This window comes from Haemaphysalis longicornis, unplaced genomic scaffold (assembly GCF_048455015.1).
Source record: "Haemaphysalis longicornis isolate Haplotype H1 unplaced genomic scaffold, Haemaphysalis longicornis Haplotype H1 scaffold_1, whole genome shotgun sequence".
Taxonomy (NCBI): domain Eukaryota; kingdom Metazoa; phylum Arthropoda; class Arachnida; order Ixodida; family Ixodidae; genus Haemaphysalis; species Haemaphysalis longicornis.
The window spans coordinates 320,673,867-320,697,752 of record NW_027526203.1 but is presented as its reverse complement, the minus strand read 5'-3'; the positions used below and the strand labels follow the sequence as shown (position 1 = coordinate 320,697,752).

The 23,886-nt window shown below is 44.7% G+C and overlaps 1 protein-coding gene and 1 long non-coding RNA gene across 2 annotated transcripts in view; one reads left to right on the top strand and one right to left on the bottom strand.

Moving 5' to 3' along the window:
• Positions 1 to 833: 833 nt before the first annotated feature.
• Positions 834 to 8,213, top strand: LOC144151417 (uncharacterized). The gene is made up of 3 exons (XR_013318871.1): positions 834 to 974; positions 2,645 to 2,746; positions 8,176 to 8,213. It is a non-coding gene; the product is annotated as an uncharacterized LOC144151417 (long non-coding RNA).
• A 44-nt stretch (positions 8,214 to 8,257) lies between these two features.
• The window catches only part of LOC144159544 (nose resistant to fluoxetine protein 6-like), a 129,998-nt gene continuing 114,369 nt past the window's right edge, over positions 8,258 to 23,886 (bottom strand). The window contains exons 10-13 of the mRNA XM_077691112.1: positions 19,160 to 19,282; positions 16,063 to 16,183; positions 15,225 to 15,554; positions 8,258 to 11,624 (exon numbers count right to left, since the gene is read on the bottom strand). Of these exons, the coding sequence (XP_077547238.1) occupies positions 11,364 to 11,624; positions 15,225 to 15,554; positions 16,063 to 16,183; positions 19,160 to 19,282 (835 nt within the window). The 3' untranslated portion in view covers positions 8,258 to 11,363. The remainder of the gene's footprint in view (positions 11,625 to 15,224; positions 15,555 to 16,062; positions 16,184 to 19,159; positions 19,283 to 23,886) is intronic.

Genomic DNA, 23,886 nt, shown 5'->3' with positions numbered 1-23,886 from the left:
GAAAGTTCTCCAGGCTCCCGCCGAAAATTGCAGTTTGGAAATCCATGTGGGGTGCAACAGCCGGGTCTTCGATCAACGAAGGAATGGGGCCCGCCAGCTCTGCTGTTTCTCCAACCTTGCACCACTAGTGCAAGCTGCACCAATTTTCTTAATAGGCTCATTTTACCTAGACGCACGAAAAACCTTTACTGCTGCGCCCATATATACACTCGAATCACATCAGAAGAACAGTTGAAAAGGTTATACAGATGCCAGCAGCAGCCTGCCTTACCAAAATAGCCAGTGAAGAACCAAACATAGCCGTAAAAAGTAAACAAGAACAAGTTTAAGCTTATTTTGCAGGGATTCGATGCATCTTCTGCGTGGAAAACGGGTATTCTATCCACTACCCGGGAGGCACTGTCGCAGGCGACTACACGACATGGAGGGTACGCTCGCAGCGCCCCTAAACGGTCAGACCCCCTTTTTTTTTTACCTTTTGGGGCGTTTGAACCATAGAGTTTCATATGAATAGATACATTAGTATGAAACTTTATGGTTTGAACCATTTGTAAACGTTGGTTTGAACTACATTCTAGTTCGAACCACTCTTTCCTTCTAGTTCACTCTAATGGCCGAATGGCGGTGCCATGCAGAGCCCGTCTGCTTTGGTTAGAGCATGGGTGCAGTCATCGCACGGTGAAATACTGGGTTGTGCGTTTGAGCTGACCCTCTATTCGTGCTGATTCGTAGTATGAATCGACAAGACTGTGGTGCAAATCGGTGTAAATCTGAACTGAAAGTCTGTCAGCATGTAAGGATTACTAATTGTAGGTAAAATCGAGTATGTTAGCGAGGGTGTTCTCACGTCGGGGCCATCTGGCACGCTATTTCTGGAATAGTGCAGAAGAGGAAGCCAATCCCGGTCCCAAGAGTGAGGAAGAACGTCGCCAGAAAACAGCCGAATACAGGAAGATCTTCTCTGACATGGACGGGTCAGTTCGTTTGGGATGTCTGTCCGAAAACGAACGAAGAATTTACGAGGCGCATAAGCGTGCTGTAGAGGTAAATCTGGCTGATTTTGTGCCTTACGCTAATTTTATGCCTTAAGGTTAGTTACTAGGTGCCCTAGTCGGGCGCAGTTGTCAGCTGTAGACTTTAACCATCATCAGGCAGTAGTGGCACACTCGTTGCCTAATGTCGTTGTAGATTTGCCTTATATTCGGAAACACACAGAATAGAGCTTGTTGAGTGCGTGACGCGCGCGAGCGCGACGATGGAAAATGAAAATGTTTTCGCAGTGTAGAAATAAAAGTATTATTATTATTATCACTGGAGATACCTTGGTAGCATTGAAGTGGCTGTTAGAGTGCAGCGGCGTGTTTCAATCGTACTGAAGAAAGAAATTGTTATTCAAACTAAGCCATGCTAACAACCACTGCAGCTGGGACAATCAATATCACCGCTGGAGCACTATGAGTATGCTTCTCACAAACCTGTGCACTGTGCAAAACTGAGTTATTATATTCATACTAGGAGGAACTAGCATTAGCGTGTTGTTGCAGTTCCTGGAAAAAAGATCAATTAGGCATGGCAACCGTGTAGGGTTCCCTTCTTTTCCCCCCAAAAAAAGCCTCTACAGGGGGGGGGGTATATAGAAGGTTTTTTTTAAAAAAAAAAAGACGCCATGTTTTCCTGACAAACAATGCAATTTGTTCTAGCGCTTCTCTAGAGAGAAATCGACATAGCATTTGTGCTTAAAGTGACTGAGATTTTGGTTAGTGCTTGAATGTACAGTCAGCCAAATCAAGCTGCGACTTTTCATGCCTCAGCCCCGTATGACGGAAACGAAGTTGCAAACAGGTTGAGGGGAAGTGCATGCTCAGAAGCTGCGATCAGCTGGGCCCATCGTCTGCTATGCTGTTCCTTCTTAAGAGCGTCATGAGACAAAAATCGCTGACTGTACTGCACTGAGAAGTAAGCGCACTCACTTCGTCCATTGAAAGCTCTTCTTTGCATCTGCAATTAGTGTCGGGAACGCATCTGCACAACGCTATACATTGCTGCGCACGGTACTGCCCTTCGAGACCAAACATTGGGCAGTGGTGTTTCAAAGCATGGAGATATTTTCCTAGTGAACACAAGGGGCTACCTGGCTGCGGCGGTGGTATTTCGTTGTGTTGTGCCATTGTTCCTCCATTTGGTCCCCCTCCATCTCAGTACGAGACCATAATCTCACGGAGCGCACTCGCCCGCACATTTTCTCTGCTCACATGGCTTAGTGCAGCTATAGACTCATATCGATCACCGTAGTTGCTGAATGGACGCTCATAGAACACACACAAAAATATAAATAATCACGGCACGATGGCCAAAAAACCGTCCAATAATGGCCAGTTTTAGGTACGGACCAGCGGACCGCTGTCTAAAAAAAAAACGGTCAGGCCGGTCAAAAACCGCGCAGGTGGCAACCCTACAACCATGTCACTTTAAGCAAAATGCATGCCAATGCGCAGATTATCGCGCATGCTGCAGCAGGCTGAGTGTGAAGCATTGATGTCAGTTTATTGTTTTAGACCCATGTTAGTGCTCTTGTCATTGTGTATCCTAGACATATGTCATGGATTAAGTCAGGTGTACTGCTGTGTGCACCTCCTTGTTACAGGGATCCGAGAAGTCGTACACTGACCCTGTGACTGGATTCACCGTCTTTACGGGGCTTTTCCACTACCTGCGAGGCTACTGCTGTGGCTGTGGTTGTCGTCATGTGAGTTTTGCCATAGGGCGACATAGTGTAACATATTTACATTTTCATGCCATGACTCCATTGTTGCCATGCTTTGTTCGCACTCCTCTGTAGAGCAGGACAAGGGTAGCAGGTCAGCTCGGACTGCTTAATTGTACTTTGAGTGATGTTCACATGAGGGGGAATTCCCACCTATATTTCCCCACACACTGCACACATGGCAAAGTGTTGTACTTCATTGGACTGTGTAAATACCACCAGAGCATGGGTGCACAGCTCAAAAATGGCACAAGCCGAAAAAAATCTGCTCAGAGGACTATATGGACTGCAGCTGGAGTTGTGTTGAACCTCCAAAAAAGTAATGATCTGTGAAAAAAACAGATAAAAATGCTGTCAGTTTGAGTAATATTGCAGCCCCCTTCCGGCATAACTGAATATGACAAGATTAATTACGGCCACGGAGCAAGAACAATATAGGAGGGGAAACGAGGCTTCCTAACGCGGCCAGATAATGTCACAAGCGCTCGTCATAGGTAAAGCTAGCGGCATCTGCTGTGGGTGAAGAAACGGCGGGGCTGCCGCTTTCGGCATTGCTCTGCACAGCCACGGGAAGAAGTGCGGCCGCTATCATTTTGTCCATCAGGTGCCGCTACCCTCTCGTTCATCGTCGCAGTGACAAAGCTTTGCAGTCTGCCTTGGTTTTCCAAGTGACATTATCGGGTCGCTCGCCCGCGCTTATCGCGATGGGCCGTTTCGCCTTCTATATATTCTTGCTCCGTGATTACGGCTGGAAAATTCCAGTGTACTCGTATGCCTGGATACACTGACGTGAAAAGGGATGTAACCGATTAGCAGGTTTCAGTGATGTCAAGGTTAATGAAAAGGGAGTAAATAAGACAAAGGTTAAAAAGAAAAAATAATGAGGTTCATGCATTGGCAGTGAGATGTTTGAGTGGCGCCCCCTGGCTCTGACGTTGGCTTAGGGACTCGCACCGCTGCTGCACTCCTGCCGCTGTTGCCCGTTAGTGAGTAGCACCAGTGCCTGTGCTAGAAGTCGCCTGCTTTGATGGTGTAGTGCATTAGAAACCGCATTTTCAGTAATTCAGTTATTTTGCCAGCTTCTGACTTCTCAGAATAATTTCAAGCTGTATCCCGTACAAGTTTGCAACGCATGAGGACCGAGAGATCAGCTTTCTTCGGAGCATCGGTCAGAAATTGTGTGTAACTCATCCTTTCTAGCTTATTTGCGAGATTCAGTGCTCAGAGCTCTTCGAAAAGTATTCGAAATGCGTAGGCTTCCCTAAAGTATTTTAGATGTGCTGTTATGAAGACTCGGCAGTCTAATACTATGCACCAAGCAGCGGGCCGCTACACGCGCATCCCACCGCAGGAAATAAAATGGCTGTCTTCTATTTCTTTCGTTATTGTTGACTTGTATCAGATGAATGTTTTTTCTGTGCCTAACGCATTAATTTTTCTGCACCGTCACAATCGTCCTGTTAGGTGGTTTGCAATGTTTGGATGGCTCACAAAGTTCGTGTGAATATTTTATTCGGGCTGTAAGGCATACACTACCTTCTTCAGAAATTGGATTGTGGCCGCGTACAAGAAGGTGCATATCCGCAGCGTGCATTGTTTATTCACATGAAAATGCAATGAGAAGGTTTGTGCCATCGCGCAACGGCTAAGGCAACGTTGTCGAGTACTCGAAGGCAGCTTTTATGCCCCGAATTCCTATTGTAATTATTGTTATTGTAACGAACTCAATCTTGACCCGAACACTCATGATAACGGTTTTAAAGGCTTGATATACTCGCAAATGAACGCAATAGATCGTATACGTGCCGGTTTTCAGTATAACAACAAGAATCAAAACCGATGAATATGTCCAAGCAGCACTTTATTGTTTTCCAACTCCTTCAGGCGTAAAGAATGAATCTTGGCCTGCTCGGGATGACGTTCGACGAATTGAATGAAATTATTCATACCCTCTTGTCCTGGACTGAGGAACCTGCCCACTAACCAGCTCGACTTTACTGTTAAATAAGTTTTCTCCATGTCCGCCTCCTCCTCCTCTTGAGTGCAGTTTTACTATAACACATATCTGAATATTGGGAAAATATGGCGGTGGGAAATGTACCAAAATATGCCCCAGATCTGAGGAAGTATAATGTTGCAATATTTTTACCATAGACGTGACTCGTTTTGTTCAATAAGCCTCCAAACTGGTTAGAAGCCTGGTATAAAAACCAGCACGCACCTATACACTTAGTACATTATTTGGAACTCAGCCTACATTTTTGCGTCCCATAGTGCATGTGGGCATACTTTCATGCTATGACAAACTAAAGTGATGTGATACAACACTTTGGAGTGGCTTTACCTTACATACGATTACCGGGAATCATAGTGCCTTCTGCCAAAGTCGACAGCCCCGAAGCCCCGGAATTTGTTTTGGTCTTGCATTTTGTTTTGGTCTTCCATTTCCTCAAAATATTGCTCGATGTAGAAGCTGATGCCCAGCTCCGACTCTTCGCGCATTCTGCACAGGAACGGCTTCGCAGGAATGGGGCGACACTGGCAATGTTTCTTCAGGAGCGGTATCAAAAACTATACTTAAATCACACCTTCAGCTAGTGTACGCGATTTTAAGTCTTTTATTGTGATAAAAAGTTACGCGTAAGCAAAATCTCGTGCGGACAAGCATCAAAAGCCAACCGCGCGCAAAGAAACAGCAGGGAGAGCGAGCCCCAGTGAAGCAGACGACAAATGCGAGAATCCCTTAGCCAGCGTCACGGCAGCGCGCTTCGCAGCGCTGCCTGTGGTCGTGCTCACTGCCAATAGCTTCAACAATGTTGTTAAATCAAAATTAGCAGAAATTAATGTGTAAAGAGGAATTCTTATGTTTCCACTGAATTCATGCAATTATCTTGTGGTCGGGAATGCTTAAGAGCACAGATAGCGACAAATCATGCATCTTTTTGCTGCGGATTGTGTTCATCTGGTGTTATGGTGCTCAGGCAGTTTTACCACATCTCACCATATTGCGTTTTCCATAGATGGCATAGATTGTTTGTGTTAAAGCTCATCAAAAATAAACCACACTCAAAATGTAGGCACTACTCAAAAAAGAGAGACTCGTTACAACACTTTCGCACTAGGCATCCTAACTTAACCTCGTCATGACTTTTATGCAATTGTTGGAGCTAACTGCGAGGCTTTTACAGTTTCTATAAAATTGATGTGTCAGCAGATGTTTCTTGTAGTAAGTGAAGGTTATCAGTTTCAATCCGATAGCACTATACCTGTGGAATTTGCCGGCACTGAACAGAAAAGGCTTTTGAAGTTCCTGCTCTCTTTTTGAGGCTTAAAATATTTCTTAATCTATGGTCGCTACACCACATCCATTAAACTTTTACTTAAAAACATGACAAATTTCTTCCATTCTGCAAAATATGCAACCTTTCTACATTAAGGTTGGTAAGGATAAAGGTTCATTAGTTATTTAATGCCTCTAACAGTGTTTTTAAAATTTTAAAATCATATAGCCTTAATTTGCATGTAGCATTGAAAGTCTGTAGTAATTATCAATAGCAATTTTAGGTCCTTTAACCACTGCTCCAGTATAAGCTGTGGTACAGGTTCGGCATTCACGTACAGTAAAGCGCCATAAAAGGGGTTAGGAATGTTCTGAACAATCAACCAGTATATACATATGGGTTGGGCAGGTTCTTCCATGTGAATTAAATGCAAATTGCCTGCTGTATTCTCGTTAACACCAGAGAAATGTTATCAATGCTAACTATGCATAAAAAAGTCTTTCTCGCATCTGCATGATCACCTAGGTTTTTAAACTTTTGGGTAGGGATCGCAGTCCCGGAAAATTTTTTCGTCACAATTGTTGCTGGTGGCTCGCATGTTGTGCACCTCTACACTGGAGCAGGGTAATCCATTGCACCAGTACAACCCACGTGCAGCACCTTGACACTAGACCACTTTTTACTACCGACTTCACACGTACTTTCCCACAACAAGCGCTCCGTCTTGTGAATGCTGCTTAATGTTCTTGCTCTGCAAATGTGAGCAACCTTCTAGTGTAGGTCCTAGACAGTGCAGAATACCAGTGTACATGGGTCGAAAATAAAGAAAAGTGACAGAACAGCCACTGCTTGTTGCTCTCCTGTGGTAGTCCAGCCTTTGCATTTGCTACTTTCTATTCTGAGTACTGTCTGTTAACTTACCAAAATGTCTGTTCCATAGGTAGCTCTTGACTAAGCGATTGAGTGCGTCTTGTTATGTGACGCTGTTATAGGTTAATTTGCCAAAGTTTCTCCCCATAATAATAACAAGAAAAGGCACAATTTTTTGTTTTATATCTTTATTTACACATTGGTTATTTCACAGCAAAAGGGCATACATCCTGCATTTGTTTCTTGAGTCCTGTTGTGTAATTTGAAGGCACTCATGCTTCTGTGAGGTGATAAAATGATTCATTGTCTTTTTTCATGAAAGGAGACCTATACCTTTTGGCTAGTGTGTGCTTTGCACGCCCACCTGTTGCAAAGGGTACAGCCCAATAGCATCATCATCATCACCTTTTTTTGCTTGATTACTCCATCACAGGTCTCTGATAAAGTGTTCACATTATGCGAGCCTACTCTACTCCAGATTTCGATGTTCATTAAAAGTCACGCCTGAACATGGTTGATTGCAAAAATTTTTCTCAGCTAACAAACTAAAGTTATGACCCAAGTCCTTGCACAAATGTGGTGACGGTACAAACCGCACGGCCGTGAGCCGTCTGTGAGAATCAATCAGAGTGGTGGCAACTGAAGGAGAATACAATATTATATTTTCAGCACTCGTGGGGACAGAAGAATAAAGCTGGCTGCTTTTTTTACATTGACATCTTGTCCTTTTCATTAACAAGGTTTTTCACCAGCATAATTAAGCAGACCTGCCAGCTAAAACACAGCTTAGTTCATTTCAAATATATATGCCCTTCTTTCTTCGGTGTTGCTGAAAATGAGGGCATTGATACTGCGTCTTTTTGTTCTGCATAAAAATGATGGTTTTTTTTTACTCTTGAATGTGCAATAATTGGAAATCTAATTTTGGGTATAGCTCACAACGATGATTAGCATATACTACAGAGCATTCCCGTTAATTCAGAAAATGTCTGTTTGAAATGCTGAAGCATGAATTACATCAGTCTGAGACTTTGAGACAAAGATGCCACATTGGATCATTTATCAATTTTGAATTAACTTAAGCATATTGCCAAGATTCCACTGTGCTATCATTCTGAAATGTGTTCCAGGGATCTCTTTAAAGTAAGCTCACTTCCAAAGTTGGATTAGCTGAGAGTAATTACACTGTATCATAAAGGCATTTGTACATAAGCAGCTATGTGACACTCTTGCTTACACAACTATTTCTTTTACTTTCAGTGCCCATATCAGCACATGAATACCAAGGATGAAGTGAAAGAAAAGATGATGTTTAATTCTGCATTTTATGTTCCAAAAAAGACTTAGGCTGCATAACATGGAATAAAGGAAGTTGTTGTTTGGAAGAATAGAAGAATAATAAAGTATGAACGAGTTTTTTGGAAAAATAAAATGATTTGATTTGATTGTAAAAAATAAAAACAAATCTTATTTCCAGATGCCACTGTCTTGTGAATGCACAAAAGCACATGATGCAGTCGTTCATAATATATAGGACATCATCATAATTCCTTTTAGCACATTTTTAAGCATGTATCACAGAAAAACAACAAAATATGCACACACTAGTTCAGAAATGGATAGGCCCTCTCGTGAGGTTTGGGTTGTGTTGGTCACCAAAATTTATGGAATTTAAGCGGAGGGGCGGAAAGTAATTCCTTGCAATTTTGGGCTGCCTGACATCCACCCTGTCACTAGGTAGCGATTCTTTAAGGAGGAGCAAATCGGCCACACACACTGCATATGCTGGGCCACCAATTGTAATATTTCAGCTGCAGCTTCAGTGCTTTTCCAACAGTTGTCCTCAATTGACAGAAAATTTGGCGCATGCCTTGAGGCATAGCCGGGAAAAACTGTCAGGCTATCGTATCCAGGGTGGATGATGCAGCCTTAGCTTCTTGGCAGAGAATTCAATGGGGGGAAGCGTAACTCTGTCCTTGAATAATAAGAAATACCTGTACACTCGGGATGCTCTGTTCATTTTTTCCTAATCATGCACTGTGGTGGACCGTGCATATCAAGGGGGCATTTTGATGGATACAAGGGGCGAGCCCACTCGCACTGAGAGGCTGAACATGACATGCTTGCGTTGCTATCTTTAATGTGATTGATGGCTAAGGACAATAGACCGGATATCTGTGAAGTGGCAGGTTTACTGCTGCAATGCTTTTGCAGCCCACAATTTTGAAGTTTCGCACTTAAGGCACTCAGCCACGCTTTCATTGTCCTGAGTCTGGACTGTGAATCCAAGTGGAATAGAGGTACTTTTACCAGTATGCCACTGAGGAGAAAAGACTTGTCCGTACGCACAAACAAACGTTTAGTTGCAGCTGTTGCGTGCATGTGGAATGCTTCCATGCAAGGCCGGAGGAACTGCAGCCATGCTGGGGCAAGCTGATGGGGGCCAGTGCAGCAATCTAAAAGTCAATGCATTCTTTCTTAGTGTTTTATTCGGGTAGAAGCTACTCTGATCGACACAGTCACGTGCCACTGGAACAAGGGTCACTCCACCTGATGACATGGGAGTCCAGCCATGGTCATGATGACCTGCTGTTTCGGGCTGCACACTGTACAAGTGGAAAAAGCAGTTCTTTGTTGCCCATTCTGAATATATACAGTTAAACATAGTGTCAATGCTTCACCTGTAATATCTTGCACACGGAAGTAGCTTTCTTATTTACAATAATTACTGTTTTGCTTCCACATAACATTAGCAAGTAATGGAGATGTTCCATGTGACATACTGTACATTGAATATACATGCATCCAAAATGTTAGCATAAACGTGCATCACTTAAATATTTCCAGAATATAAAGTGAAGGCATGTTTGTTTGGTTTTGAATACATAGACATTCCCGCCCACAATAAACAAGTCATGGGAACCAGCCCCAATAAATGTTGTTTATAAACTTGTTCAGTTTCTTTCATTCTTGTGTGATAGATATGTGCATAAGTATTTTACACCTAAATTATTAAACTGCAGTAGACTCTCATTAAGATCAGTTTGGTCGAAAAGAGTTCATGGTTAAGATGAACTTGACCTTTCTTGCGAGTGGCACACAGGAAAGGAAAAAAACACGTCCTTTTAAGACGAACAAGGGTCGTCTTAACGGGAGCCTACTGTACAATTTTTACTGAGCAAAGTCGTCAACCTTTTGGCTAAAAGGCAACTTTTGCCACAGTAAAATATAAAAAGAAATCATTGAACACATGCGTATTGAATATATTCTGCTCCTACCTGATGCTTGTAGTTTAGGGTGAATTAGAGCATCTTTCATCATTTACTCGATTACTCTGTCAACAAAACAAGCTAATGGAAAAAAAATTGATACTGAAATCGTTTTTTTTTATAGCACCACTTTTGTGGAAGGTTATCTACCAGTACATGGCCTTGTCATGTTACTGAGTTATCAGTACTGAGTTCTAAAATGTTGTTATTCAGGCTACAACAGCACTAGATTTTGCATAGATTGTGTCCACAGCATCAATTACAGATTGTGTTCATGAAAAACATTTCTTCGTAAGCACCAACCCATTCATTTTGCTTGGTTGGACTGCTAACAGCAATACTATAATCATCATTAATACAGACGAGGACAGCGCATGAAATGTTCCTTACAAACCAAGCAAACAGTAATATGCTCGTGTTGCATGTCTTACTGCATAAATGAGGCTGTTGTGATAGGGACGAGCACAAAGTAAGGCATACAACATTGTACATGGTAGGCACACTCCTATGACATTCCTGCATATTAGCGACAGAGTACTTTCACCAGACACTGCTTTACCAAGGGTTGGTAATTTCACACCTACTCCACTTTCTCGGCATGTGTCTTTAACAGAGAGTCAAGGCATATAGCGTTGAAAGGGGGCTTGTACATGGACGCGAATGACATTCCTGCATATTAGCGACAGAATGCTTTCACACGACACTGCTTTACCAAGGGTTCGTAATTTCACATTTCTAAGTAGCTGTTGGTCAAGCTCCACTTTCCAAGTAAACATTGTGGGCCCTCTATTGGTATCAGGGAGTAATGCAGTGGCGTTGTCATAGCCTCCTTTATAGTATAAAGGAGGCTATGGCGTTGTACGGCTATTGCTTGCAGCGGCAATGCTTCATGCACACTCAGTTCATTTTCTGCCTTGTGTGCTCTGGACTTCAGTGTAATCAGAAAGCGCTGGCCAAAACTAGCCTGTCTCTCCAACTGTTTAAACCTGTGAGAAATATCGGGTGGTTGATCTGGAGGAGCCAAGCAACAACACCACTGCCAATAGCCACACTCATAAAAAGCATAGGACCTGCAAGACTGAGTAGTAGGTATAGGGCGTGGATCTGGGAATGTGGCAGTGCCCACGAACTAATTTTTATGAGCAGACAGTGCTATTAGAGGGCAGCGTTTTCAGAGCATCAGAGGCGGCTCTTGGAGGAGTCGATGGTGTCGCCGTCACCATCCGCCCTCTTGTGCGGCATCATGACAACCTCGACAGGTGTCGTGGATCCTGGCGGCTGCTGGTGGGCTGCTTTGTCGCGCTGTGAGGCCTGCACCATCTGCTTGGTGCTGCCCATGAACAGCATCTTCTCCAGGTTTCCAATGGGCGCCTCGATGGCCAGGAATAGCAGGAAGGCGCTCATGTACGTCATCATGAAGGCAAACAAGAAGTCCTGGAACTGCACACAGACACAGTGCAAAGGGTGGCTTATATAAGACAAGTGTAAATGGCAAGATAAAACAATAAAACAAAGTAGAGGCACACAAAAAAGCTTAATATGACCAGCACTTTATAGAATGATTGCCTTTTTTAAATTAAGTTACGACTGAAACCATGCATATTTTCATTTCGCAGATATTTTAAAAATCTGTTATCACAGAATGTGTGGCAAGCATAACGAGAGGAAAAATCTGCCCGTGTGTATGTCATGAAATTACTTCGCCACTACCCAACTCTTGCTATTACTATGTAATACTCTAGTCGCGGTGGTTGCATAGCTCTAGTGCTGTGCTGCTATGCACTAGGTGGTGAGTTTTTTACGGCTGTTACGTATTTAGTCTGAACATACATTAAGCGAACGCACATCATTGTCGCGTGAACGCCCCCTTAACGTTTTCTCGAAGCGTCGAGTGCCTCGTGCGGGGACAGCATACTGCCCCTTCCCTCCCCCCCCCCCCTTGCACACTTTCGGAGAGCGCTGGCTCGCGCCACCAAGGCGAACCTACTCCCCCCTTTCAATTTCGCGACATTCTCCTCCTTTGCTTTCCTTCACTCGTCGGTCTTCCCATCGTTCGCTCGGTCACGACGACGCCGACGCGGCTGAGCCCAGAGAAGGGCGCCAAAGGGTTGTTCCCTAAAATGTCTTCCCAGCCATTCATTTGTGTTAGGAGGTGAAGCAGACATTAAGGGGATCGTTGTAAGCTTGGTCTTTGTATGATGGCTTTCCCGCATCGACTGTTGAACAGTGAATCAAGTCAATCTTCGGAGGGAATACCATCCCAGAAAGTGGCTCTAACGCTTGTTTCATTGAAACTATACCGAAACAAATTATATGACAATTAGCCGCTAAGAGGAATCTAACACAAAGCCGGGTTTTATATTTTTCAAAATTGCATGGTTCACTGTGAAATTGTAAATATTGTGTAGTTCTCGTCCGCTGTCAGTACATATGGGATTCTACGGGAGGGAAACAGACAGCCCCATGTTTGTCCACCGGAAGAAAACTGTAGTTAATCAAAAGTTCATTCAGTCAATTAACCAGGAACTATGCTGAATCGCAAATTACCAACAAACGTGTTTTGCTTCGTGCACCCCTTGAACCCAGTCAAAGCTCACGTTGAGGCTCGGCACCGCAGCTTTGATGGTTATCCTTCTTCACAGAGTGGAAGGGCACTGAATTTTTTGTTAATTTTTTGTCAAACCCAGGACCATGCCGAACTCTTCTCCCGTTTCCCCTTCTTGAATTGTTTCAGAACGTGTGCAAGGTGAAGTCTCATCACACCTTCATAAAATAGATTTTTTCTCGCTTCAGTTCGTATTCTGTTTGTGTGCTCATTCTTAGTTAACAACCAATTGCATGTTTTACGAAAAAAAATATTAAAACTCGTTCCACCTATTGTGATTGATATCTACTGAAACAGCGCGGAGCCGCAGTTACGACCGTTTTCTCTAATACATGGCAATCTCTCTCCGTAGATTGTTTTATAATGACAACAAACTAATTCTCCTACGTTTACAACTTCACTACCTAATTACGACAAGTAAACGAAACTCGGCATAGCGGTATAATCGTCCTATCAGCATCGTTTCATAGAACGTGTTTTTGGATACATTTAATAACACATGAGTTAAAGCCGTTTTCTTTAATCATACTCCCTCCGTAGATTTCCACGCTTCGCTGCGCAACAGGCATTGTCGGAAGGCCAGCTTACAAAGACCAAGCTTCTGCCGATCTTCATAAAGTCGGCTTTACCTGTAAACACAAACGCTTTGCTGGGAACTCCGGAGGGAGCGTAAAACGATACAAGGACAGGCTGTAGTCAAGCCCAGCCCAAGAATAGCGTCGCTGTTAGAAATACTGAAGTGGGAGATCATATGTGGGACACAATTTTGTCACCGCGAGACGGGCAAGATTAGTTATCTGTCATAGCAGGGCAGGGCGAGCAACGCATCTTCACTCTCACCCTCGGCCGCTGAATTGTGTACGAGCAAGGCATGTTGAGCAATAAAAGTGACCCCTGGCGCCAAGCTCTGAATGTGATCAGCGTTACCGTTTGAAGCGAAGTAAAAGACAGGCTAGCGAGCGTGGTTGGACGCGCACGCGCACATCGATGTCTCGACACCGGAAGTGCAACGTCAGATGTCGCGGCAATGCATTTTGCCACGCGCTTGCGTGCTCCGGCTTATTTTGACGCCGGGTGTACATCGGCCGATGTACGTACATCAGCCCTAAAACGGACGTCATTCGGACGTCCGCTAGAGCCGGAATGGGTGTACGGCGGACGGCCGACGGACGTCCGGTGGTTGCTAGGTCATTGCGGTAGTAGGTCATTGCAATGACCTACCACACTCCCGTTTTTGCTTTCCGAGGCTTTCTTGACTGCCAACCCTTATTTCTGTCTTAATTCAACGAGCCCCTCATTTCCCATTCTGATTCGCTATAAATATATATATATATATATATATATATATATATATATATATATATATATATATATATATATATATATATATATATATATATATATATATATATATATATATATATATATATATATATATATATACACATTTTATGTGTTGTACCATTTAATTTAGTTGTGCTAATGAAAACAAGTGGGTTAAGCATTTCGTATCTCCTGACTGCGTATTTTCTAACTTGGATAATATTTCTCAAGGACCAAAAGAAAACTGATTAATAATTGGGCTGATCTCAATAATTTACATATATTTACTAGAGCGGGGGAAATGTCACCATTTCAAATATGGTTTGTTGGTTGCTTAGAAAATGAACAGTTCTACTTTGACCAGTAATGCGAAAAATTTGAGCCCTTCGTGTGTGGGAGGGCACATTAAAATGCCACGCACCCATTATCTTATCCTTCTTTTGGTGGCTGCCAAGCCCTGTAGACTGCCAGTGAAAACCACACTCGGGCAACTGCTGCCTTGCTACCACTGTTAGGTTTGTTGCATCTAAAATTGAACATCATGTGTGTGATGTTCTCAATGAATTGAGCAGGTTAATTAATTTTAAGAACGTCCTGAATACTTGCTCTAATTTGCCTTATTGAGTAATTGAAAACTTTCCAGTCTATCACATCGCTCACTGTTGCAAGCATTATAAGTACTGTCGCCATACCAGTGGCATGTGCAAAGTGAAGCAGAAAATGCTATTAGTGAGCCGAGCTGATTCATGTTTTCTGATTAGACACCACAAAGCACGCGCTGTTTCAGTTTGAGTAAACCCAGCGAGTAATAGATTGTCTGAGTGTCCACCATTCCTGAAATTTCCCTTGTTTAGTACTGGCACCGTTGTCTGAAGACAGGCCTAACATAACAGCCAGCACCTGGGGGCGAATTCTGCAGAATGCGTAAAGCAATGGCCATCGTGCGTGTTAGAGAATTCACGCCCAGGTGGCCACGAAGTGCCTGCTTGTTGCATGCGCCAACTTGCTGCCTGTATGACTCGGCAGCATCAAGCTCCAGACAGGGCAGTTTCCTCCAGCTTTACGATAGAGCCAAATAAAGGCACGTGCATATCGTTCCCGTGCGTACAGACCATGGAGTTATGCGAATAGTGGATGCGCTCCCGGGTGACCATGGTCCGGCACAGGATGACCACCGTCTGCATTAGGAAGGCGGCGAAGGACAGTCGGCTGAGGGGCACGAAGGCTGACCAGCTGAGGAAGCGGCCCACAAGGCCTCCGCGGCCCGTGGAGCAGGCGAACGTCAACCAGGCCAGGCTGAGGGACCAGGCAGTGCGGTGCGTGGCCGCGTACAGCAGCGCGTCAGCTGTGTCGTACGCGGCGCCCTTGTACCACCGAAACGGGCCAAAGATCACCACGGCTCCGATCACCGCAGACAGCACCCACATGGCTGCCTGCATCAGCTGCCACCGCACAAAAATCACAGTCCGCATACAGTCGCACGCAAATTATGCCACAGATGGCTCTACACAGTTGCATGGGTGATACATACGGAGGCAGAATTCCTTTATTTGAATTTGCCTGGCCGAAGTGAGATCTGCCATCATTAAAGGCATGTGGAAGACGGTTTCAACTGCAGTTAGTTAAAAAGAAAAGTGGTCCTTAATATGATATGATGAAATTGCAATATTTCAGGTTCTGTATGATTGTTTTGGGCAGCCACATATCTGCTGCTACATAAATAAGTTGGAAAATATGAGAAAGGAAAGGAAAGGGCCTATATGGAAAGGGCCTCAACAATATGGGGGCATTGCCTGGAGCTGACTCGGTGGAACTTTTGAGTCCACTTCAAAATCACTGCTATGAGGGATGTACAAAACATTTTTAGAGTTAAGGTCATTACTACACTGACAGGAGGCTCACCAAGGAGCAGAATACATGAGAATGTGCGGATCAACATGCTGTAATTACCAGGTTGATCTTCAGGGCACCGAAAGCCAGGACAGCATAGCCTGTGGCGATTCCGACGCAGAAAGCTCCAGCATGTGCGAAGGGCTTGAAGTAAACCTGGTTACCAGCTTCCACGGTTTTGCTGCAAAGACAAACCAAATACACACCTTTTTTTGTGTGTGCATGGGTGAGTGAAGTGCGGCTCTATGTTTTGGGAAATGGCAAGTGGAGTAGTTTTCCTCCCAGATTTGAAAGGAGCTGCAACGTGTATCCCAGACCGCATGTTGTCCCTCACATGAGCTAGTTGTAACTGCATGAGCATTAAAGGAATATCTGCTGTAGATTCAACAAGATAAGTTGGGTAAGTGAATGAACAAAGCAGCTTCTTTCCATTTACATACTAAGCTTGCCATTCCTTTTTCTGCAGCTCATACCATGTGCAATACACTGTCTATAACAGCAAGCTACATTTCACCTGGCTACACCTGAAAGGTTCTGGCCTAAAACTCTTCAAGGAAATGTTGGGGACAAAAGCAGGAGGCTTAAACATTAGAGTGATGCAGTAGTTTTCTCTAAATTACTTTTGGCCAGGGCAGCAGAAGGCTTGAAGTGCAAAAAAGCGTCCTTATAGGTAAGGATGTTACCTTCTACGCACATGGTCGCCTAGAAATGGCATCGTTTGTGGCAGTTTTTCCGTGGCAGTTGTCATAGTGGCATTCATTAGGCCTCATATGCATTAGCTCATGTGCGCTAGAGCAAGCACTAAACAGTGCAACAGTGTAGAGCTTGTATCGGCACATGGGAGACATGCTCGCTCTCTTGTCTTTGAGCTACTTCACGTAGCATTTTCTTAGCTTTTTGCCTTCGATTGCTCCCTTATAGCATTGCCCTAATTTTCAGATCTAGTATCCTGCAGGCTTAACATGGCAATGAAGCAGCAAAGGCTCCTCTGGCCCGTATCTAGGGTGTGTTCTTTAGCACAAGGGAGAAAGGCGAGTTCGACCACCAAGTTGTCTAGGCACTGTTGGTTCGACCCAACAAATACTCACACCCTGCCTACTCCTCTGGCTGACATTTAGTTACTAACAATGGCACAACCTGTGTAGTCTCGTGGTTACAAAAAATTACGCCCATCTTCCCGCGAGGGAACCCTGATGTGATGCGACGCATCAGGGGGGAGCGTTTGGACTGACGCTGGTATTGGATTGCGTCAGTCCACTCGCTGAAGGGACTGTCGCTTCCATCGCGTCTTCATCGGAAGATCTTGCACGGAGGTATCGTCAAGCAAAGTCAAGTGCGAGAGCGAGCGCTGGACTGATCCGGCGCTGTGCGCTCCCCCGGTTATATTCCCGCTTTTGAAAGGAGAGGAGCTGGGGGGGGAGAGTCGCGCGCATGCGCACACATGCGCGCACCCAGAGCAGCGAAGCGCACACGCGCAGCTGTTGTTATGATAATGAGACGGAGTGAGAGTGCGCACACATGCGCGCACCCAGAGCAGCGAAGAGCACACGCGCAACTGTTGTTATGATAATGAGACGGAGTGAGAGTGTTGCGCACAGCTGTCGGAGAGAAGAACGGAGGAGAGTTGCGCATGTGCAGTGAGCGTGCGGACAACGCCGCGACGACAACGGAGGGACATACCCGAGAGCAAGAGATGCGTCGCATCTAAAAAAAGAACAAGATATCTTTTCGAACATTGCTGACAGGATGCAAATAAGGTTGTATTGGCTCAACTGTGGGACAACTACTCGGTGTAAATATTTTTCGTGTTCCAATTAAAACGTGTGTACTGTGTCACTAGTGCTAGCTATAAGTGCAAGCGTCCCCAGCACCACTACTCTCCACGAGCAAGCATCCAGAGAAGAATATCGGGGCTCACCATCCCGCTATGGTCCAATGCTAAACGAACGTCATTTTCCAGCTGCAGTATGATAAATTCTTAATGTATCCAGCTTTATAAGCATTTTCGCACTTATAGAATACTTTTGCTGGCCAGATTTAGTTGGGCTGCATAGAACGAATGTTACGGCATGTAAGCAACTATATTATTCCCATTGAATCCAATGTTTGTGTTTGTGTCTGCAAAGGAGCACAAGATCACCGTTGTTTTCAAGCGGTAAAAAGGTAGCCTTATCATACCAAACCAAATGAATTATTTGATGTAAACAAGACCACAGTTGCAACCCCTTTCTTCAGCCAGTCACGGCGTTCTGGAGAGCTGTAGGAACAACAGCAACAAGAAAAATCACTGAGGGGCTGCACTGGGCCTCACTACACTGAATATTTTGGGCCGCGATGATGCATTGTAACCTTTTTTCTATTTATTAATAAATTATTTGAGAGAAATTCTCAAAATTGTTTACGGTGCAAGGAAGAAAATTGGAAAGCTATATATAAATAGCTATGAGAGAGATTCTGCCATACTTTCAGTTTTAAGTGCCCACTGAGAAAGCATAGTGGGGGAATCCAGGAAAAAGTGCGAAGAAGAAAAGCACCGGAAAATTGTCAACAGCCTCGGGTGGCATGTCCGCCAAGGGCGACCACATAGGCACAATATTCAGATCAGGTGGTCATGCCATGTACATGGTACACCTTGTGTGTTGCCTCTAAGTTTCACAAAATATCAACGGTAAGGATTGATTGATTGATTGATTGGTTGATTGTAGGGTTTAACGCGCCGACGCAACAAAAGCGATGAGGCGCACCGTAGTGGAGGGCTCCGGATTAATTTTGACCACCTGGGGATCTTTAACGTGCGGCGAAATCTCGTACACATGGACATTTTTGCTTTTAGCCTCCATCAGAAAAGCGACCGCCGCGGCGGGGAATCGAACCCGCGACCTCGTGCTCAGCAGCGCAACGCCTTAGCCACTGAGCCACCGCGGCGGGTATCAACGGTAAGGAAATCTACTCCAAGGTTCGAGTATCATGCAGTTGCTACTTTGTAGTTCAGAAAGGTATAATGCAGTCAAAGCATGTGACAGTCGCCTTCGAGGGGTGAATGAAGTAATTGCATCAGGGTACTGTCGCACACTCTGAGGCATCGTCGGTAGATCTTTTTAGTCTTCCAGTCGTACAAGAAGGACCGTTCAAGCGTATAGCATAGCAGGCGGCTCACTTGATGTTGCTGTCGGTGTAGATGGCCGTGGGTCCGTAGTCATAGAGGCGGGTCTGGATTGCCACCATTGCCGACGTGGCCAAGACAACCAGGATGAGCAGTGCAAAACCCAGTTTTTTGTGCCTGGACAAAGGACAGCATGCAGTAAGCTCATGCAAAGCAAAGGCGGTGAAATGTTGGACACTTTGGCACTCTGATGACTTGCTGCTCAGCAAGTATGTAAGTATGTTGAAGGACAGGTATTTGGGTAGCATCCCTAAATTTAATGATTCTTGCCGGTATTTCGCACTGTTTTAAGTTTCTCGTAAGGTACATCAGCTTTCAGGGGGTTAAAACACTTACAAATGCTAAATGTAGCTTTTTAGTTGAATGAAATTGTATTTGTCTCTGTCACGTACCCTTGATTTGTCAAATATATTTAAACTTATAACACTATCAGTAAAATAAGGCTGCAGCTTTGCGCACTTTTGACAGCTCACAAGAAAAAGTTTAGCTCAAGCAACAAGGAAGCATTTGCCTTCTGCCTGGAAGGTAGTATTCGAATGGCTGTTGGACTGTAGAAAAAAGAATTGGCCAACTTGGGACAATAATGCCACTTGATTCTAGACCAGCGCAGTCATTACAAGTAGTATTGTTACTAGGAGTCAATTACTTTTTGTGAAATTTTGGGACAAAAGAAGATATATATATATATATATATATATATATATATATATATATTATATCTTCTAAGTAAGAGTAGAGTAATTCGTCACTTTCTCAGGTAGCAGATTGGCACTAATGTGTTACATGGCAGCAGAAAAATACAAAAAATTAAGGAGGCTTTGTGAAAGCAACCTTGTGGCAGCATTGCCACGGTTTCTGCCCGCCGATTAGGATCAAAGATTCGCATCATCTTCCTATCCTTTTCGCTGCACTCTGAACAAAGCAGCTTGCAACTACTTTGTGAACTTCTCAAGTGATGTAGCAGCAGTTTCTTTGCGGATTTTGCAAGTTATTTTACAGTGAAGCTGTCCATGTCTGGGATCCAGCATACCGTCTCCGGCAATACACCGAGCAAGGGCCAACAATTTCCAGCATACGAAAAAAATGATTAAAAAATAAAAAAAAAGTCCTAGGGCCTCCATGTTTTGACATGACACAGCCTATATGGCACATACGAAAATGTCTTCCGAGCAATGCGTTTGTGTTTATAGGTTAAGCCGACTATAAGGAGATCGGTGTTGGTACGAATCTACCGTGACTGTGCGTGTGTTGACGCGGTGCGCGGTCTTCGACAGCGCACAGCGCGACGGCGCTCCTAGATGCCTTCCCGCATAGCATTGGCGCCGGAAGAGGAAGACAGTTGCAGCGATCATGCGACTTTGAAAACACGGCGCGGCCAGAACCCCCTCGAGCGGCCGTTGACGGCGGCGGCGTCTGGCTCATCGCCTCTCCGGCTCTGCAAGAGTGATTTTGTTTGTGTGTGTTTTACTCTGGCGTCCGTTGGACCCCTTCTTTCCCTCCCTCTCTCCGGCACAGCATACACCGGCTTCTGCAAACGGAAATGTGGAGAGTGTTGTGTATATTGGTACTTTTCAGCGCCGTGCGCTATACGCCAAAATTCTGCGGCCCGTCGGGACTCCTGGTTATAAAAAGGGGCTTTCCACCAGCGCCCAGCAGTTCACATTCCGGGCACGACTTAGAGCGTACGTTCCTCTGCCCGTTCGACTGTCATGCTGTGAGCATGCTGTTCCTCATCGCTGTTCATTTGTTGCTATGCATTTAACTATGTAAGTTTTGCTCTTGGCTCTGCATCGTCGTAATGGATGGAGGCAACTATTCTGCTAGCCGCTCGCCCACCGCGCTACCACGGCATTGACCGAGGTCGGTTCTGGGACGCCTTGGTCAAGCTTGGTCTTTGCAAGCTGTCTTTCCCACATCGTGTGCACAGTGAAGCATGGCCATCTGCGGAGGGAGTATGGTTACAGCCCCACTTTGTACCCCTTTCTACCGCTGCTGAATCTTTCCCGAGTCTTGTATTATACTCCTCGCCACGCGCGCGTCTCTCTCGCCCCTGACCGTGCACAATGCCGTGCGCCCTTCAGCGGCCACCTGTGGGGTCACTAGAGATGTTATTTTCTCTACCTACTGATTGCGCGTCTCCCTTGTCTGTTACTTAGAGATGGCCGACTGTCCTTATAAAATTCAACGTAGGAAATCCCCAATATAGCTACATATATATACCCCAACATAGTAAACCCAACGAGGACGCGAGCTATGCTGGACTTCCCTCTTCACAGTGTGGAAGGGTTCTTAATTTTCTAAAAGAGGCTACACAAAGACCTACCTCGCTTTCAAGTGCAAAAAAAAAAAAAAAAGAGGGCAGTTTTTTGCGCGCTTCGGTTGAGCGCCCTGAAGCGATCGAAGTCCTCATGGAGGAAAGTGAGGACTGCAACTACACTGCTCCTTTTGAGTACTTTCACCGTTTCAAGACCCAGCTGCTGCTAATGCTATAAACCAGACCAACAACGACCATTTCAAGTGGAACTTTACGTTTTTTAATGCTTGACGCCAGAAAGGTAGTGCCTCAAAAATAATGCATTACCTTTTAATGTAATGGCCAGTTACATTCATGAATTTATAATAAGTGTAAGGTAAATTTCTTACTCTTTTTGACAAGTGATTGTAACAGCGGTTCATTACTTTTTTTTCTAGTAACGCGCACAAGCTTGATTCTTAGTTTTTTGGCAATAACTTGGGTTATGCCACAATTTTTGTGCTTAATTGTTTAACCTCTATATTATATTCCGAAAATGCAGCTCTTAGACCATGTCCGGAAGGAACCCAAACTATAATCGAGAACGAAAGCTCACCACAAGATGCAATACATGCTGTGATTTCATCAGCGTCGTTTCTGGGTAAACAATTGCGCCCGGGGCCCAGAAAATTTGTCACCCCCTCACATATATAAAACAATTATCAACAATAAAACTAGTGGTATTGTTGTTATTAATAATATGAATGTATTCCATTGTTACCATATTAAGGCTTGTTCACGACTGGAGCTACCAAAAGCGATTTCTGTCGCTCTTGTCGCTCGGCATCGCTCTCGTCGCGCGACAAGAGCGATTGGTCTCGACAAATTTTGTATCTTTCATTTAGATACCAATGTAAAAAACAAAAAAACTTTTCATGAATACTGAATGCGTGGGCTTCGAAATGTCAATGCAAGCATGCATAAATGCAACATGCGATGCGAAATGAAGCCACAGGATAATTCATGTGTTGTTATTTATAAAGAACTGGCGATATATCAGAAAAGTAAGCAGCAAGATAACAAGCCGTGTGTTATTCATGCAAACTAAACCATAATAGCTACAGGATCTTCGTTTAGATAACCCCGGACGCCGACTCGGTTGCAGATCTTGAATACACGAACGCCGACCTTTTCAGTGAATTAGGCATCGATAACAATCCTAACAGTAAGGGGCATCGTGGTGTGCCGCTCGTGAGCACGAAAACACCGTTAGCAGCCGAGAAAGAAGTGTCCAAGAGGTATTTGCGACAGTACAGGGTGCACATGTAATGCGCCAAACCAAAGTGGGGTAGGAGAAAATTGAAGGCTGATACGCGGCAGCGTGAGAGCACTACATCTTACAGTCGATATCAAGCGAATGGATGCTTGCAAGAGCAATGGAGGTGTGAGAGAGTCTCAGGCCTCGTCAGAAAACGACACTAAGGTGGTCGCCAGAGGCGTTCGGAAAGCTTTGCAGCCCGCTGTGCCGTCTAAATCGTGCAGACGTCACGCGGGCCTGGAGGAGGGTGGCCAGCAATGATAGGGCTGTTTAAAGGCAACACATGCAAAACAAATAGTCGCTTCATTCAATTTTCGTGTGTCAATTTTCGTGCGTCTGGGAACACACCTCTAACAAATGAAGCTTGAAGGACCACAGGCGGAGACTGGTGAAAGAAGGCGGGGGAGAAATAGAAGTTGTCCCAGCAAATAAACAAAAGTCGGACTGGCTTTTAAAAAAAAGCTATTTCCAAATATTGTGCAGGATAAGTCGTATAAAATGGACCGCCCCAGAAATTCGGAAAAGCCGAGTGCGCCTTTGTCTAATAAACCTTTACAAAGGCAGCCTCTGCGCCAGCAACTGCATGCTGGAAATTTCTCTATAGTTCATACCACAAGCTAGGTGCAGCACTGTGTAGGCTACATTGTTGTCAACAGTGCGCCCACTGAGGGCGCCTAACTCGCCGTGAAGGGGGTCCTGAAAGGACATTCCCTTCTCCCCTTTCGGCAAGTGGCACCGCAAGGCCCCGGCGCCTTTTGTCGCTTCCTTCGCTGTGAGTTAGGCGCCCTGAGAGGACAGGCTGTTGACAACAGTGTAGCCTCCACAGTGCTGCACCTATCTTGTGGAATGAACTATAGGTAATCATTTCAGTACGTTTGAAATAGATACATTGTCGGGTCTCTTTATTTGAATGGTTATCTGGTTACTGAGAATGGAGGCAGATAGAAAATGGACATTTCGCGGGGAAAGAGACGACCGTACACGAGTCGTCTACGCGGCCAGTGCACGGCTGGTCGTGTGGATGTTTGTCGGAGACGATGTCGTCGTTTCCTTTCGTACGGTGTAAAAAATATTCCATCACACATTATCAAATAAGTTAATTGACATTTGCGTCTTGGGAAAGCGAACTCAGTATAAAATGTGAGGTTCGGGCTTACCAGTGAAGCAGCC